The 19,953-nt window shown below is 38.4% G+C and overlaps 1 protein-coding gene across 8 annotated transcripts in view; it reads left to right on the plus strand.

Moving 5' to 3' along the window:
• The window catches only part of KDM4C (lysine demethylase 4C), a 470,115-nt gene that overhangs the window by 421,544 nt on the left and 28,618 nt on the right, over positions 1–19,953 (plus strand). For 5 of the 8 annotated variants that reach the window (XM_047699136.1, XM_047699138.1, XM_047699135.1 and 2 more), the window contains 2 exons: positions 3,498–3,548; positions 5,848–6,018. In XM_047699136.1, coding sequence (XP_047555092.1) covers positions 3,498–3,548; positions 5,848–6,018 — 222 coding nt within the window. The remainder of the gene's footprint in view (positions 1–3,497; positions 3,549–5,847; positions 6,019–19,953) is intronic. The other 3 variants (XM_047699137.1, XM_047699141.1, XM_047699142.1) reach the window with 1 other exon arrangement.

The raw sequence follows: 19,953 nt of genomic DNA on the forward strand, positions 1-19,953 counted from the left end.
GAGAGAAGGGACTTTCTCATTCTTTTATTTAATCCTCAGCACCTAGCAAGGTGTCTTACTTGTAAGGAGCACTCAGTAATTGCTTAAGTGCCACTTTTTTCTATGTCCATCCTTGCATTGCTTTTCCTCTTTGCATCACTTGCTAGCTGGTTCTTGGCTCTTTGGCTTGGAATTTATGGCCATAGTATACTTGTCAGGTAATGGTGATTTCTTTCATCCTGTTTTGTCCCTTTCTTTCCCTATTCTTTCTTTCATTTTTTTCTTTCTTTAAATTTTTTGTAGTTAGCTTATTGGATGTTGGTGTGCCTTTGATGAGCCAATCCAGGTATTAGGAACATCTGTTTCTCCTTACTCAGGTTGTGATCATTGATAGTTAGCAGTCTTCCCCCCGCCCCCCGGCCAAGTGTGGCCATTTATTTCAACATCAGTAGAGTCTTAGGAAAGTTAGAGAGCTATGTAAGAAGGGCCTGTTTCCTTTCTAAGCCCACATCTGAAAGCAACATAGTGGGGAGAGAACTCTTCTACATGTAAACAATTGGATCCTGTTATTTGTGCTGCCCCTTATAGGTGACTTAGTATGATAGGAAAGACAGGTATAGCAAGGAGTCCCAGAAAGATTTGTTGAGGGGTTTTGTTTTTGTTTTTATTTTGTTGCTGTTCTTGGTTTTTTAAAATAGAACCCCAAACCTGAGAACAAAATGTGTTCATTTTACTGAAACAATATGTCTTAGGAATCAGTAATGATTACTAAGAACAAAATAAAAATGCCTTTTTTTATATCACATTTGGCCTAAATATAAGAAATAGAAGTTAACTCAGATGAAATTTTTTAACTAAATTTATGTGTCCTTCTACTTTACAAAATGTACATTTTAGGTCCTTCTTTTATCTTATTTAAGTGAAAGATAAAGGAGAGCATTGTCTTTTCTTATTAAATAATTTGACTTCAGCTTTTTTTGAGCACATCAGTTAAGTAGACCTGTTATTTAGAAAATTTAGAAACTTGCAAGGACTCTTATATTTTATTACACTTATTGTTTTCAATAATAATTAAACACATAATAGAAAGTACAGAGAAGTACAAGAAAGAGCAAATAAACTGTAGTGGCTTAGAATAATGAGAATACTGTAGCTGGTGATTCTGTAGGTCATACATTTAGGCTGGGCTCAGCTGGGTGGTTCTTTCCTTCCAAGCAGATTGCCTCATTCATCTATGGTCAGCTGTAGAACTGCTTACATTTTCTATCTGGGTTCATGTCTAGGGCCCCAGATGTGACTTCGGGCCCATGTGATCTCTCATCTGTCAGTAGGATAATTGAGTTTGTTCAAATGACAGCAGAAGGGTGCAAGGCTTCTTGGGCAAAGGCATTGGATTGGCATACTTCTGTTGTATTCTTTTGGCCTAGGTAGGCCAGGTTGCAAGACGAACCCAGATTTGAGGGGTGAGGAAATGGAGTCCAGCTCTTGATAGAAGGAGCTTCAAGGTCTTATTGCAGCAGATGCAAAAACAAGAAGGAGTAAAGATTATGGGTATTTTTGCAATTTACCACAGTGTGTATATGTGTGTTACATGTACATATGGAAAAATGGACTATATGTGCAATTATACATTCAACATTTTTCATATCCAGATAGACTCCAAATCCTAGTTGCTAGTTGAATTGAGTATACCGAGGAGATAAAATTATTTCTTACCTGAGAAATTTCTCAGTGCATATGTAGAACAAAGGAAGTACTCAGTAAATCAGAAAAGAAAGGAAAAGAAAAATGTAACTTCTTTAGGCAAGTGTGTGAATTCCATTAGGTCCACTTCCTGGTAGGTTTTATTTCTCCTCTGATTTTTGTCAACGTTTATTCTGATGGTTGATGATACCAGGGCCAGGGCACTCAAGATAGAAGAGTGCCTGCCTCTGAGCCCCATGTTAGCTTCTCACCATCTCTGAGATCTTGGAAAAGTCCTTGACTCTGTACTTCAGCTTCTTCATCTATTTAATGAAAATAACTATGTCACAGCGTTATTGGGAGAATTTAATTAACTCAGGTATATGGATGTGTGTTGGTAACTCTACATATGTAATTGTGCCCCCAAAACTCTCTCATGCTTTTGTGAAATGTCTGTTAACATTTTCCTACTTAACATTTTTTCCCCATCTGCAGCATTTCAAAGTGGCTCTAGCCTTCTTTAAAAGAAGTTGTGCTTTTTTTCTCCCTTAAACCACTCTTCATTTCTGCTTAGTGCATGTTAAAGGAAATTTAACTTCCACAGCCTTAGCCTGTGTACTAATCTTCAAAATAACAGCCATTTCTATAATCTGATGGAACCTCTTGCATAACGTCTGTCTTCTAGAAATGACAATGTTAACATCAATAGATTCTTGCACTTTTCTGACAGGAAATATTTTTGAGAATGTATAATCAGTTATGGGTATGCTTGTCAATAAATTTTCCCTGCAAAAATAAATCAGAAAGCCTATCAAAATAGCATTATGGGGAAAATCTGTTTTCCTTAGTACTCCCATGAAATGTCATACCTAAAGCTCATGGAAATTTTTATTTAGATGAAGGCATTTAATTTGTGTGTTGACCATCTTCCCAGCCAGCTAGTTTGCATAAATTTCAGGTCCTATATAAGAAAAAGGTGGTTATAATCTAGAGTCAACCTTTTCTCTATCAATCTGTATTGTGTTTCTCATTCCCTGACTGACCACTTCCACTTTCTAGACCCTGTGAATTTCACCATAAACCTCCTTTATTCTCCCCACCCACCCACATAAATGCCTATCCACCCCAAGAAAGAGTAACATCTTCCTACAACTCCCCTTTGTTTTCCTTTCCCTTTTCTGGGCCATGAATTAGAATCAATCTTCTCCCATTTTGAAAATATATCTGTACCCACTCTCACAGTTTATTCATTTTTAAAAATTATTTATTCTTTCTTTCATTCGTTCATTTGTTGTTCATCCAGCAGCAGTAGTGTTATACATGCTGTGGTGGGTACTGTAGGAAAAAAAAAAAAAAGGCATGTATGCCTGGTGCTGATGCATGGATTTTATTCTGCTGTAGGAGGAATAGTCAATGAAACTGTAATTTGGACAGGGTTTTAAGGGAGTTGCAAACACAGGCTTTCTGAGCATTGGGGGTAGGGGAGGAGGCCTCCTTATGCCTTCTTTCCTAAGTACCATAGCTTTGTGGCCACGTTTGACAAGACTTAGAATCAGAAGTAGATGAAGTAAAGAGCAAGGCAGTGATGGTTTGGGGCTTGATTCAGCCTTGTTATGTGAAATCAGGGTGCTGCAGTCATACATGCCAATTACTGAGGGACAGCAGAAAAGAGTGGCTTATTAACCTGGGGCTAGCATCCTAGGTATGTTCTCCACTTAAAAAAATGAAACCAGTTAACAGTTGCTAAGAACCAGTTGCCCGTGAGTCTAGGTAGTTGATGTACTTTATCCTGTTTTTATAGCAAACCTTTAATGTAAGTATTATCCCTTCTACAGATGAACAAACTGAGGCTGATAAAGGTTCAAGATCACAAGATCACACAGCTAGTAAGTAGCAGAGCTTAGAATTCAAATCCAAACCATTGTTTCCTTACAGGGTTAATTCCAATTCTAATAAAATATGCACAAAGAAACTAATGCCATAATGAAATACAGTACTTGCAGTCCTGAGCATGAGTGTTTTTAAGTCAGTTTGACAGAGAGGGACAACATCTGCAGAAAGTGCTGCCATTGACACTTAGGGCCACTATGTATGGTCACACAGGTTGTAAATTTTGCCTCCTACGGTTAGCTGTAAATGGTACAGTCTTAAGGAACAGTCATGGGCCCAATTTTGGAGTTATATCACTACAGACTGTGCTTTTATTCACATTTCATTATTACATTTGAGTTGTTTTCTTACTTTGAAAGGTTAGATATATTTGAGGGGGTTGGGTGAAGAAATGAAATAGGAAACTAGGTAATTATTTCAGCACGTATAACATACTGTGGCCTAGCTATTAATGATTTCTTCTTCACGGGTACCTGGATGGCTTAGTTGGAAGAGTATACCACTCTTGATCTTGGGGTCATGAGTTCAAGCCCCATGTTGGGGGTAGAAATTACTAAAACAAATAAACAGAAAACTTAAAAAAGAAAACTTATAAACAAAACAAATGTTTTCTACTTCAAACATAGTGCACTTACTTACTCTTGTCTTTTATTGAGATGTTTATACACCTAACTGACTATAACTATTAGATGTTATACACCTAATTATTCCCCAAACAACCCAGCAGTCACTGGGGAATGATTTTGTTTTGTTAGGCATGTGAGAAACTAGATGTCAGAGCTCACTCTACAACTAGGAGACTGTAGGAACATGCTTGTTGGGTGGGCATCGCCCCTCCATCCAAATCATGAGCATTTGTCCTTAGTTCCTTACTCCAAGGTTTCATCTCCCACCTGGCCAGATGTAATAAGCTCCCCACTCACCTTCTTCACCTATAGCCATATAAACCTGGATCACTTTTCTTCTATATTTAAACCTCTCAGTGCCTTCCTTAGACCCATAGGATAATGTCCTGACTCCTTAGGATGGCAAAGGAACTGCCCTTCTCCCTTCCCCACCCCACCCCCATAGTCTGACCCCAGGCCATTTCTACAGGCTTCTACCTTGTCTTCTCCTCTCCCACATAAGAGCAAGATGTGGGGAGAGTAGGAGACTCCTGCTTTACAGATGCCAAGTGCCAGCTAGTATATGTGGAGGGAGTGCCAGAGCAGCAGAACACAGCATATCGCCACCATCACAGTAAAGATTGGATCAGGCACAGCTCATCAATGGATGCTAAACCTAAGCAGATATATATAGGAACAGTATATTTGCATGGTATTAAAGTTTCTCCCACATATTGCTTCTTAGTTGTAAGGGAAAAAACAGTGATTGTAATGTGGAAAGATTGGACTACAGTTTGTTTAGGATCAAAATTAAGATCACCATTGAGAGCAGAGAGACAGACATGTGCCTCCAGAAGTGATATCCTGAGAAGAATATGACATTATCTTTGTAGTGTTCTGATCAGGAACACTAACCCTAATCATGAGGAAACATCAGGCAAATGCTCAATTAAAAAAGGAGGGAGAGGGAGTGTTGTATTCTTCAGAAGTAGGACTCATGATCACAAAGACAAAGAATGGCTGTGGAAATGTTCCAGATTAGAAGGGGCTAAAGAGAAGCAGAAGCAAAGTGCAGTACCTGACTTAATTGGACCTTGCACTTGAGAGCAGGGGTGGGGTGGGGGAGTTGGAGAAACCATGAAGATCATTATTGGCTCAGTTGATAAAATTAGAACATACATTGTTGATTAAAGTATTGTATCCATGTTAGATTTACTGAAGTTAGTAACTATAACAATACTGTGGTTATGTAAAGGGAAATCCTAATTTTTAGAAAATACACAACTGATGTATTTAGGAGTAAAAGCCCATGATATATGTAGCTTATTCTTAAATTGTTCTGGGTGGACTATATATATATATATGCACACAATTTTTAATATATAAATATCATGTATATAAAATAGAGATAGAGTATGCAAAAAAGAAATGGCAAAATGTTAAAAATATTGATAGATAACAGATGAATCTGGGTAAAGGGTCAATAGTATGTAGGTATCTTTGTGTACTACTCATATACTTGTAACCTTTAAGTTTGAAATTATTCCCCAATAAAAAGTTTAAAAATTAAAAATACATATCATGAGCACGTGAATTTTTTTCCTAAATAAATATATATTTTATTTTCTGTCCCTACCTTTTATCTTTCTCCTGTTTTTTTTCTCTCCTTTTTCTGTGCCTCTTCTTTTAGAAGTCCAAGGCTGGTGAGAAGAGTATCTCTGTGGGGCAGACGGTCATCACAAAGCATCGGAACACCCGCTATTATAGTTGCAGGGTGATTGCTGTGACATCACAGACCTTCTATGAGGTCGTGTTTGACGATGGCTCCTTCAGCAGAGACACATTCCCTGAGGATATAGTGGTAAGTAAATTCCTGGGGTCCCTGCTCCCCAGTTCATTTTTTTTTCTTTTCTTTTTTTTCTTATTAATATAAGTTAACTTATTAACTTTTTAACTTATTAACATTTGCCCCAGGGGTACAGGTCTGTGAATCATCAGACTCACACATTTCACAGCACTCACCATCACACATACCCTCCCCAATGTCCATACCCAGTTCATTTTTGTATAACTAAACCAGCCATACTTTTCAGCTGTCCTGCTTTTGGCTTTTGGAGTAACTCATTTCACTTAATATTTGATCCAGGTGTGCTTTTTGGCACTACAAAGAAGTATTATTTTCTAGGAGGTTCTCAGTGTTCTTCATAGGCATCATATGAACTTAGACTCATCTTCCCAAATTCTTTTAATTAAATGAGAAGTGTATGTGTCCAGGAAACATAAAATGCAAATTCACCTATTCTTTTCTGTTACAGAGCATGAGCATATTTGAATTCTTTTATTACCTCCTTTTCCTTAGGCTTAACTGGAAAATATGGCTTTTATTAATCTGACCCAACAGTGATATCTGTGATTCAACAGAAACCTCTGTGCATGTGTCATATGGGAATAACAAAAGTCACACAGGAAAGAGACGGTGACTTTTACTGATCTTCTTAACTGGTCTGGTCTAGATAGGAGGAGTAGGTGTGTGCGTATTCATGTCTGTCTACTTCTTCTTCTGTCCCCTCCATTAACACCTTGGGACTTAGAGAAACTAGTGAACGTGTCTCACAGGCTTGCTTTTTAATAGGATGTTTCACAAGAAGAATACTATCCACAGAAGGTTTTTTGAAACCGAGCTCAAATCACATACCTGAGACCAGGGTTATTCTAGTGGTCATCTTGTTCTCTTTTGTAGTTAAGAGAAATGTCATTTGGGGAGAGCCAGGCCTCAAAAATGTTGTTGTAAACTCTGCTTTATCTTGGGTCTGTTGATGCTTGCTCTTGTTTATACTTGGAAGGACATTTCTTAATTACTCTTTAATAATTATGTGTTATGTGCAATTGATAATTAAATGTAACTGTAGGAGATTGCTCATAAATATTTCTTGAATTTTGAATTCTTGAATTTTGAATATTCTTGAATTTTGTTCTCCTGGGGCAAAAGTAACATTGATTCAGTCAGCTTTGTTATGCTTACTTTTCTATGCCATTAAGAGGCACAAGTATGTAAACAAAGTGACCTTATTTGAAACATTTTTAAAGCAAATGAATTTAGACAAATAAAGAAATCTGAGGATTTGATTATACAGCCAAAGGATGAATTGTGTTTCATTGCAGAATTCTACCTGGAGCTTCACTTTACTGCATTGCCATTCATAATCAGCAGCCTAGGTGTCTTGCTCTCCTGGTTAGAATTAGTTCTTTTTTTTTTTTTTTTTAAAGATTTTATTTATTTGTTTGACACAGAAGGAGGAGAGAGAGAGCATAAGCAAGCCGAGTGGCAGGCAGAGGGAGAGGCAGAAGTAGGCTCCCCACAGAGGAGGGGGAGCCCTATGTGGGACTTGATCCCGGGACCCTGGGGTCGTGACCTGAGCCGAAGGCAGATGCTTAACCAACTGGGCCACCCAGGACCCAGGCGCCCTAGAATTAATGTCTTGAAGCACTCAATCCACAGTTACTGAGAGCCTGCTGTGTGCCACCACTAGGTGCTGGAAAAGATAATGAGAATTCGTGTGATTCCTGCTCAGTCTCAGGGGAGGCAGGCTGGTAAATGGGTACTTTCTATACCATGTGAGAAATGCAATAAATGAACCAAAATCAACTTACCACCTGCTGGGTCCAGAAGAATGGACTCCACAAGATTAGTCAGGCTGACATGGACAGGTACCATGGGCCAGTACTTCATCAAGAGTCTGTTGTGCTTGAACTGATTTCATCCTCACAACCCCACATGCTAGTCACTACTATTTTTTACATTTTGCTGTGAGGAAACTGAGGCATTAGGAGGTAAATAACTTCTCCAAGGTCACACATAGCTAATCAGTGTCAGGGAGAGTATTCAGACCCAGAGTCTGGCTCTGAAGCCTCTGTTCTTAATCCCGGGAAGAAAGGAAGAGGGGGGATATGCAAGGGCGAGGAAAGCAGAGAAGGATGCAAGAGACCAGGCCTTGGCTTTCAGCCCTGCCCAGGTCCATGCTCACTTAAGAACTGGCCTTCTTTTGTGCAGGCTGTGACCACTGAGCTGGCAGAGTTGAGGAGTTTTTCCTGGGCGTTGTGGGGCGGGATGGGAGACTTCTGAGCAAATAGTTAGGTCTTCTTTTTTTTTTTTTTTCTTTTAAGCAGGCTCCCTGACGAGCCCGATGTGGGACTCGATCCCAGGACCCTGGGATCATGACCTGAGCCGAAGGCAGCAGCTCAACCCACTGAACCACCCAGGCACCCAAATAGTTAGGTCTTTATCCATGGTAGTGTTTAATGAATCCTAAATTCCCTTTCACTTCACAAGTCTCCACCATACCCAGCTGGTTTTAAGCTTTCCTAAAATGTCTTTAGCTTGTATATTGGAAAAGAATGTCTGTGATCCTGGAAGTTTTTTTGAAATTCTAAAAATCTCTTCTTTGACACCTTCTGTTTCCTCTCTCTGTGAACCCCATACAAAGATGATTTTAAGTATGTGTGGGCATTGTGAGAAGAACACAGGTCCTAAAATTCATAGAATTGTTCAGGAGCACCTTGGCTTTTAAGTCAGTAAGAATGAAGAAGCAAAACTCTTTATAACCTGATTAGCTATTATGTGGCACATTTGATAAGGATTTGAGGTTTAGCAGTAGGTTGTGTGTGTGTGTGGTCACAACTCGAGCCTTCGAGGGAGGGGCAGCAGGTGCATGTGCCTGAATTTGTATGAATGATCATTTCTGCAGGGAAAAATAAATTATAATAATCTGAGAGCAGGTCTTCTCTTTCGTCTGATTGGGTCTCCCTTAATACTCTGCCATACCCCTTCCGCTCACTTGCATTTTTGGTTCCTTGTTGCAGGCCTCTTATAGAAGTAGGAATATTTCAATCATGTTTTATTTCCAAATATCACTTTTTTAAAAAATTTTTTAAAAAGATTTTATTTATTTATTTGACAGAGAGAGAGAGATCACAAGTAGGTGGAGAGACAGGCAGAGGGAGAAGGAGAAGCAGACTCCCTGCTGAGCAGAGAGCCAGATGCTGGGCTCCATCCCAGGACCCTGAGATCATGACCTGAGCTGAAAGCAGACCCATAAGCATAACTGACTGAGCCACTCAGGTGCCCCAAATATCACATACTTTCTATTAGTATCACCATTTGATGGCTGCTGTGGCCTATTTATTTTTGTTATCTTGGCGAGGAATGAGATATCCCCAGCTTTACTACTTTGGTGGCTCTATAGGGAAGAGTTTTTTCCAGCATTGTTTTAGTCAGGGTTCTTCAGAGAAACAGAACAAATAGGGGTTGTGTGTTTGTATTTAATATAATAAATATGTTAAAACTATGTATATATAAAGAAGCTATATATATAAAGATTGTGTGTGTATATATGTTATGTATATGAAATTTTTAAAAACTTTTATTTAAATTCAATTTAGTTAACATATAGTGTATTATTAATTTCAGGGGTAGAATTTAGTGATTCATCAGTTGTATATAATACCCATTGCTCATTATATCAGGTGGCCTCCTTAATGCCCATCACCAAATTACCCCATCCCCCACCCCCACCCCAACCCCTCCTGCAACCCTGTTTGTTCCCTATGGTTAAGAGCCTCTTATGGTTTGCCTCCCTCTCTGTTTTTATCTTATTTTATTTTTCCTTCCTTTCCCCTGTGTTCATCTGTTTCTTAAATTGAACATATTGATGATACGGGACATTACGTGATTATGGAGGCTGGGAGATCCCAAGACCTGCAGTTGGCAAGCTTGAGACCCAGGAGGGCCAATGATTTAGTTTCAAGTCCAAGTCCAAAGGCCTAAAACCCAGGAGAGCTGATGGTGTAGTCTTAGTCTGGGAGCCTGCAGGCGTGAGATCCATGAAGAGCGGATGTTTCATTTCAAGTGTAAGGCTTTACTCAGTCTATCAATTCAAATATTAAACTGATCCCAAAATACCTTTAGAGACTCACCCAGAATAATGTTTGACCAAAGACTCTTTTCTTCACCTTGTCATGAAGCTCTGATTCTATGGCAGAGTGTAGTTTCCTTTTCCATAAAGCAGCCACATTGTTTTGGTTGGCTTATAGCACACTATGGATCCACTCCGTTAGCCATATACTTTGTCCTCGTCATCATCTAGCTTTCCCTGGATTTTATAAGGCAAACTTTTGAAATTTAAAAGATCATCAAGGATTGGTTGGGTTCTGTGTTTCTTACTGAAATTGAGGAAAGCTGCATGATTAAATGCCTTTGTAGTGTAGTATGTCAACTAGACTGGTTTGAGATGGGGAATTTGATGTTGTGTTTTAAGATATAATGTGTATAATTATGTTATAAATCTATTCACATATAAATTATACTTATTCCTGTATATCATATAATGCAACTATACTCACAGCACCATTTTTCAGGCCCTTAGTTGCTGCAATCATCCCACTTCCAGTTTTCTTTTTTAAATATTTTATTTATTTACTTGACAGAGAGAGATCACAAGCAGGCTCCCTGCTGAGCAGAGAGCCCGATGTGGGGCTTGATCCCAGGACCCTGGGATCATGACCTGAGCGGAAGGCAGAGGCTTAACTCACTGAGCCACTCAGGTGCCCCCCACTTCCAATTTTGATATCCATACACCAGAATTGTCCTCTGGGAGATGGGGATCCTGCCTAGCACCCTAATGGGGAGTTTAATCATCAGATGAGAAAAAAAAAATGTCATCAGGTTTGTTGCTGTCTCCACATCTTGCTGATGGTGGCAGAACAATAATTTTGAAATACTAAATACATTCCACACTCCTTAGAGAAGTTTTGTTTTCATTCACTAATATACCTCTGGCATCTGACACTGGGCTAGAAAATGATTTTTCTTCTGTTTTTCTGTAACTCTAATCCACACAATATGCTTATCAGGTGTGAATGCTTCTGGGAAGGCTTTTTCAGCAAATGCAGTATGACATCAGTGTTACTGGCTAGTGGAGCGCTAGCTTCTCTAAGCTGTGGGTATTTGCTACCTAGAACAGCTGTAAGGATACAGCACAATTTCAGTTTTTTAACTTTGAAAATCAAATTGAGAAAAATCAAGTTCAATCATCCCAAGCTATATATTTATGTATGACATAAATAGAGTCCCTTATGCAGCCTGGGGCTTTGGTGAATAAAGTTGCAGTCCCTTAGTTGTAGATTCTTTATTACAGATTGTTTTATAAACACAGCAGAAGTGAAACCTCTAATGCAGGCTGGCCTATCCATGTTTGAAAATAAACTTACCAGGCATTAAAATGCCAGTGTTAGGATTACATAACTAGAGAGTATTTGGAGAGAGAAACATTCTTTGGACTACCAGGAAATTTCTTCCCATACCTAGGTACATTATTTCTTTGATAGCTAGAAAATGTTCAAAATTTTTGCTCTCAACAATACACCTGCAGAATGTGTGTATCAGCCCAGTTAAACTCAGTATGCAATCTGTAGGTGTCAAGGGAAGTAATAAAAGATGTATTGCTACATGCCTCCATCTGTCAGTCTGTGAAATTGCAACACACTTCCTGATGAATTTTTTTGTCTCCTCCTATTTTGATGGGAATGAAAGTTGCCCATCTGAGAGAAGGCAATGAGCACAGTGATTCCAGGGCCTGCTTTTAGCTGCTGCTAAAACTTGGAATCTTCTAGCATGCCCATGTGGACATGAGAATGATGGCTGCTTCCTTTATCTGAACTTAGAGCTCATTTCAAGGGAGGAGAATGGTGTGGTGAGATCTGGATAGCTCTAGGACGAACACACAACATTCACCACCGGGTGTGAGAAGAGAAACAGGACCATTTAGAAATTTGACAACAAGGGTCCATCACTGAAATTTCCATAAAGACTTGCTACATTTTTCAGCCTCTGTTGAAATATAAAATAAGCACAGGAACTGTACTCTTCAGGATTCTTGGGATGAATTGTCATGGCCTTTAGTTTCTGTGGGAGGTACCATATAAACTGAAGTTCTTAGAGCTAATTATTTTTTTCTCAGTAATAGGCAAATTGCTTCAGCTTTCAAACCTCAGTGTTTTTCCCCCACTAAAAAGGGAATAATAATTTCTACCACTAGGATTATTGAAAGGACTGAATAAGCTAAGTACCTGACACAGAGTTGGTACAAAATCAAATTTTTAGGATATTAACTTCAGTCTGTAGAACTTTTTTTTTTCTTTAAACTCCTCATCTAGTTTATGCTGCCCTTTTCTGGTCTTGATGAAGTTTTGTTGGAAAGTATGTTAGTAGGAATAGAATTCTATTCCTCCCGCGCACCCCCCAGCCCTGGTTTGTGCTCTCTGGCTCTTTCAGTCTCTTGTCAAATAAATAAATAAAATCTTTAAAGAAAAAAAAAAAAGAATTCTATTCCTACTTATTAGTTAAATGGATTCCCATACATGTAGTATTTCAGAGCCAGCTTACCATTCCCATTGCTGTAAAGCAGTCCTAGCATCTTCAGACTTTATAATAAAAGAACCTAATTCTCTGCATTTATGCTTGTATTCTTCTGGGTGTTTAAAGTGTTATTTCAGTGGCTTTTTATAACAAAACCTGTTTCAAAGTAAGTTCATGCTCATTTCACAGACATGATACTTGCCAGGTCACAAAAAAAAGGCTTTGAAAAAGCTTTGTTCAAGCTTCTCAAGCTATGTGGTAATACAGCTAGGTCCAGAATGCAGGTTGGCCCTCTGCAGTCCATTCTTATTACCTCCATGCTTTTGGGTACCTTTCTAGGAATTCTGCTTGCTGTCACTTAGCATAGCTCTGGTAGAGTACCTTGTACCTCCTTTAATGGACATAGTATGGGAGCTGCTCAGTAGTCAGCATTCTACAAGGCCCCACTCAGCAAAAGTAAGTGTAGGGGTGACTCTGAATGTTCCAGAGGCAAAAGAGAATATTTGAGGGAGTTGAATAAACTTCTTAGTTGTTCCCAGAAACATTCTATGCCATGAGATCCTGGGAAGCTTTTTCAAATTCTTATTGGCCCCTAGATTTTGAGGTTCTCTGGATTTTCAAGTAAGGTGGAAATCTCACCCCATCCCAGACCATCTAGGTTATGTTTGCTCCAGAATGATGCTCCTTACCTTCCTCTTCCTTTGACAGTCTTAGTTCTTCTAGAAATGATGGAAATTTGCCAGAGATATCTCTGAGAACTTTGGTTAGTTTAGGATTCCTGCAGGTATGGCCTATATGGCATTTAACTGCTCAGGAGTGGTGCCCTTGGTTCTCTTTCTGGACTGTGGAGCTGAGAATCTGTGAGGTGTAGGCTTTGCCAAATTCCCATTAACTTTTACTCTTTTGGGAAGCCTTTTATCATGTAAAAGAATATCTGTTATTACTTTTAATTTTATTTAATGTTTTTAAATTTTTTTATTATGTTAGTCACCGTACAGTACATCATTAGTTTTTGATGTGGTGGTCCATGATTCATTGTTTGTGTATAATACCCAGTGCTCCATGCAATATGTGCCCTCCTTAATATCCATCACCAGACTAACCCAACCCCTGTCCTCCCTCCCGTCTAAAATCCTCAGTTTGTTTCCCAGATTTTAGGCTATTTGATTTAAAGTTTACTTTTCAAAGGCTTCAAATTCAACTGACAGATTTATTCATAAATTTAATAATTTTTGCATAAAAAAATAAGTGCAAAAGATTATTCCCTTGTAGTGTTTATATATTACATAAATTTGACAGGTCAAATCCTAACCTTTTTAAATTTAAGTAACCACATTTCCTTGGAAATCTTAACATATATATATGTTATATATATATATATATATATATTAAATCTTATAGATTTAATATATATGGTTCTTTTTTTTTAAATATATATGGTTCTTACAATTTTTGTAATTTTTTTAAGTATTTAATGTCCATAACTAGTTAATCAGGTATTAGCTTAGTACTTCATATTCTTCTGAATATTTCAAACACCTTCAGTAAACAACACATAAAGAGGTTCAATGTTTATGAAATACACTACTGCACCTTTATAAACATGATTTCTAATGGAGAAATTATACTTCATTAATTGATGGGTAAATAAATAGAATCTACCCAACTGAAGGGGAATATTACTATATTGGCCAGGAGTTTATTTAGAAAAAATAATCATCTTTATACATTCGTCTGTAGATGGACATCTAGGTTCTTTCCATAGTTTGGCTATTGTAGACATTGCTGCTATAAACATTCGGGTGCATGTGCCCCTTCGGATCACTATGTTTGTATCTTTAGGGTAAATACCCAGCAGTGCAATTGCAGGGTCATAGGGTAGTTCTATTTTCAACATTTTGAGGAACCTCCATGCTGTTTTCCAGAGTGGTTGCACCAGCTTGCATTCCCACCAACAGTGTAGGAGGGTTCCCCTTTCTCCGCATCCTCGCCAGCATCTGTCATTTCCTGACTTGTTAATTTTAGCCGTTCTGACTGGTGTGAGGTGATATCTCATGGTGGTTTTGATTTGTATTTCCCTGATGCCGAGTGATATGGAGCACTTTTTCATGTGTCTGTTGGCCATCTGGATGTCTTCTTTGCAGAAATGTCTGTTCATGTCCTCTGCCCATTTCTTGATTGGATTATTTGTTCTTTGGGTGTTGAGTTTGCTGAGTTCTTTATAGATTTTGGACACTAGCCCTTTATCTGATATGTCATTTGCAAATATCTTCTCCCATTCTGTCAGTTGTCTTTTGGTTTTTTAACTGTTTCCTTTGCTGTGCAAAAGCTTTTGATCTTGATAAAATCCCAAAAGTTCATTTTTTGCCCTTGCTTCCCTTGCCTTTGGTGATGTTTCTAGGAAGATGTTGCTGCGGCTGACGTCGAAGAGGTTGCTGCCTGTGTTCTCCTCGAGGATTTTGATGGATTCCTTTCTCACATTGAGATCCTTCATCCATTTTGATTCTATTTTCGTGTGTGGTGTAAGGAAATGATCCAATTTCATTTTTCTGCATGTGGCTGTCCAATTTTCCCAACACCATTTATTGAAGAGGCTGTCTTTGTTCCATTGGACATTCTTTCCTGCTTTGTCGAAGATGAGTTGACCATAGAGTTGAGGGTCCATTTCTGGGCTCTCTATTCTGTTCCATTGATCTATGTGTCTGTTTTTGTGCCAGTACCATGCTGTCTTGATGATGACAGCTTTGTAATAGAGCTTGAAGTCCGGAATTGTGATGCCACCAACTTTGGCTTTCTTTTTCAATATTCCTTTGGCTATTCGAGGTCTTTTCTGGTTCCATATAAATTTTAGGATTATTTGTTCCATCTACAGACGAATGGATAAAGAAGATGTGGTATATATACACAATGGAATACTATGCAGCCATCAAAAGAAATGAAATCTTGCCATTTGCGACGACGTGGATGGAACTAGAGAGTATCATGCTTAGCGAAATAAGTCAATCGGAGAAAGACAACTATCATATGATCTCCCTGATATGAGGGAGAGGAGATGCAACATGGGGGGTCGAGGGGGTAGGAGAAGAGTAAATGAAACAAGATGGGATTGGGAGGGAGACAAACCATAAGTGACTCTTAATCTCACAAAACAAACTGAGGGTTGATGGGGGGAGGGGGTTGGGAGAGGGGGTGGGGTTATGGATATCGGGGAGGGTATGTGCTATGGTGAGTGTTGTGAAGTGTGTAAACCTGGCGATTCGCAGACCTGTACCCCTGGGGATAAAAATATATGTTTATAAAGCTGTAAAAAAAAAAAAAAAAAAAAAAAAAAAAAGAAAGAAAGGATGAATCCCCAAGTTTTGTAGCAACATGGACGGGACTGGAAGAGATTATGCTGAGTGAAATAAGTCAAGCAGAGAGAGTCAATTATCATATGGTTTCACTTATTTGTGGAGCATAACAAATAGCATGGAGGACAAGGGGAGATGGAGAGGAGAAGGGAGTTGAGGGAAATTGGAAGGGGAGGTGAACCATGAGAGACTATGGACTCTGAAAAACGATCTGAGAATTTTGAAGGGGTGGGGGGTGGGAGGTTGGGGGCACCAGGTGGTGGGTATTGTAGAGGGCACGGATTGCATGGAGCACTGGGTGTGGTGCAAAAATAATGAATACTGTTATGCTGAAAAAAATTAAAAAAAAAAAAAAGAATTTCAAGACCATTCAGAGTAATAGAGTGTGGTTGTGCCTTTGAAGACTAAATGTACAGTTTCTGGGCAGGGGCTCCTAACTAAGGTCAGCTTTCATCTGTCAATCAGCTCTCTAAACGGTGTGCCCTTCACTGAGGCCGTAACTGCTCTTTATAGGTTTCATGAACAGTCTCACGTTAGTGGGGGTACTTATTACCAGATCCTGCGATTTTATTCACTTGTGTGTAATTCTTATGTGGCTTTTTGCATGAAAGCCTAGGCATGTGAATGGAATGTTGAAGCCCTTGTTTGAGTTGGACTCCCTTTCGCTTTTATAAATTGTATGTATCTCACTGACTCCAATTCTGCAGGCATCATATTGACAGTTTCCATTTAGCACTGGTGATCCTCCGAAGAAAAAAGTTTGTCATCACCCTGATACCTCATGTAGGAGATTAACTAGTTGCCCTGAAGGCACAATGTCAGTTACATTTTTCTTCAAATATATACTTTCCTCACTTGACAGTGTTTCTCTCATTTCTCTTTTGGTAATTATCTCAAGGTGATTGGTTTGGGAACTTACTCCCAGGAGACAGGTTCTTGGTATTTCCTTTCCATCCTTTTTTTTTTCCAAGGGGGCTCAAGGTATGTAACATCTCATCTCCAGTCTAACAAAATCAAAATAACTACCTTAAACTTGAGGGCAATGTTATTAATCCAGGACTTCACCATCTCTTCTTGGCATAGAGCTTAAGCCCAAGAGTGGCCAGATGCCATGAACCAAATCTACCCTACGTTTGGGAATATCCAATCAGTCATTTTTTTAAACAATTATTTATTTATTTGTCAGAGAGAGAGAGCACAAGCAGGGGGTGTGGCAGACAAAGGGAGAAGCAGGCTCCCTACTGAACAAGAAGCCCCATATGAGACTCGATCCCAGGACCCCGGGATCATGACCTGAGCCAAAGGCACATGCTTAACTGACTGAGAGCCACCCAGGAGTCCCTATAACATTCATTCTTTTTTACCTACTTATTCAGCGCTGTGGTAGGCACCATGGGAGGATTCAAAGATGTATAAACATAGATGTAGAAGTGATCCTGAGTATCCTGGAGGTAAAATAAAATACCAAAGTGGGTCTGAAATACTAAGAAAAAAGCTGTTCCCAGAAACATTCTATTCTGTGGGATTCTGGGAAGCTCCTCAATTTTCAAGTCAGGTGGCTGTGCAGACATTACAGTGGTAGAGACCAGGTTGATGGAGACACCACTTATCAGTAAGGCCACTTCAGTTTTGGGAGTTTGTTATATATTTTACACTTTTTCTCCTATTCTAAATAATTTTTCATTGTATGAGTATAATTTATTTTGTTTATCCATTTGCTGGTTGATGGACATTGGACATGGATATTGGATGGACATTGGATAATTTTGAGTTTGGAGCTATTATGAATAATGCTGCTATGAACATTCGCTTTCAAGTCTTTGTGTAGATGTGTGTTTTCATTTCTCTGTGATAAATATTTAGGAGTAAGATTATTGAGTTAATGGTAAGTATATGTTCAGCTTTTAAGAACCTGCCAAACTATTTTCCAAAGTGGCTGTGCAGTTTTATATTCCTACCAGCAAATATGTGAAGTAATGGTTTCTCTTCATCCTTACCAAAGCCTGGTATTATCAGTCTTTTGGATAATAACTCTTCTAGCGGGTGTATAGTAGGATTTCAGTGTGATTTTAATTTGTATTTCCTTGATGGCTAATACTTTTGAGCATCATTTTAAGTGCTTATTCGGCATTCAGACATCATCTTTGTTGAAAGGCCTATTCAAATATTTTACTTATATTTTTTACTGCATTGTAAGTCTTTTTAAAAATATTCTATATATAAATCTTTTGTCAGAAAGGATTTACAAATATTTTCTCCCAGTTTGTGTCTTAGCTTTACTTTCTTACTAGTGTCTGCAGAGCCAAAGTTTTAAATTTTGATAAAACCCAATTTAACATCAATTTGTTCTTTACGGATTATGCTTTTGGTGTCATGTCTTAAGAACTCTTTGGCTAACTTAAGGTCACAAAGATTTTCTTTTAGGCTTTCTTCTAGAAATTTTATAGTTTCAGGTTTTGTATTTAGAACTATGATCCATTTTGAGTTAATTTTTGTGTGTTAATTTATTATTCTAAGTCATACCGTAGATAATTAGTATGTTATTTTATAAAATCAATAGTCAGTGTTAAGAATTGTTTTTAAATTTGAGTCACTTTTGTATTGTAACTTTCATGTCCTTTCCAAGTAAAGAATATTCAGTCCTTATAGCGGGGCTGTGCTCTAGTAGTAGTCCTTGTAAAAACTCAAGCCTTTAGTGTTTGGGCTTCCATATATGATTTCTTTGAAGAAGGAAGTCTATAGCCATGAAAAAAATTGAAACCACTGGTTCAGATGAAGTAAATTTTATGTACTGTGAAAAGAGGTCTGAGACCCATGGCATTAATGCAGTGGCTGTTACCTGTGTCTACCAGAGAGCATGACTATTGGGAGATATCTCTAGTGGCCTTAACAGGCTCCCCCATGAAAATTCAGCTCCAAACTGTGAATATTAGTGACATCATTTCTAAATCTTAAAGTAGGGCTGAATCGACTTCCATTTAATAGAAAATATAAACATAATGAAAATTCTTCATTTCTTTTGATAAATTGTGGACAGTTGACATTGTTGCTTCGCATCATAGTATCAGAATGTCACCATTCATTATTGACCCTCTATTCCCCTTTAAATGAAAATGGCGCACTAGCTATTTATGATTAGAGGTTTCAAAGTTTAAAATCTTTCCTCGCTCAAACTTTATTTTGATCTCAAACCTTGATACTGACCCTGAGTGTGGTATGATCATGCATGTTTTATATGCCTTAAATTTTCTGGAATTGACCCTTCCTGTAGCACAGTTGTGAGCACAACATTCTTCAATTTCTGAAATATATAGTGAACACAGAGAGCTTCCTGAGGCAAACAGTCAACAGGGAGATTCTTGTTTATAAGCCCCTTTACATTATCTTTCACCTTTAGCCAACCCCAGGTGCTAACACACTGGGACCTAGCACATAAATTGGGGTCACATCCCAGAAGATATTGAGCTCATATATCACCAGAGTTTATGTTCCTATTTGACCGTGGGGTTTAAATTATTTTGGTAATAAACTTAGTTATGTTTGATAATAAGTCAATATTTATCTAGAAGTCATTACTATCTATTTATTGGTGAAATGACACTGCTTCATTTTATTATTTCCTTTTCATACCTTAGTTGAAAGAGGTTAGCCAAGTTTCATGAGTGAGAGAGAACGAGTAATAAATCTTGCCTTCTATTTTACTAACCAAATGATATTTTGAGGTTAGAGTCTGTGGGTAAAAGGAGAGCAAGAATGAGGTAAGGAGAGAGAATAGAGTGTGTTTTTCCTTCAGTTTCCCTCAGTCTCGAACCTCAGTTAGAGAATGTTCTCCACTAAGAAGTGAGTGGAGAACTTGGAAGCTGTAACCGGCTGTAATATTTGTTGGTTGCATGTGTTTCTGCAGATCAGCTGCCGTGTGCCATCTGATTTTTTGGCTTCTGTAAGATAGAGGATATTATGTTTGCAAGTCTTCTGTGGTTCAGATGTTTTATCCAGTACCATTAAACATAAAGAATGTTTCGCTCCTTCTAAA

The sequence above is a fragment of the Lutra lutra genome, chromosome 13, assembly GCF_902655055.1.
Source record: "Lutra lutra chromosome 13, mLutLut1.2, whole genome shotgun sequence".
NCBI lineage: Eukaryota > Metazoa > Chordata > Mammalia > Carnivora > Mustelidae > Lutra > Lutra lutra.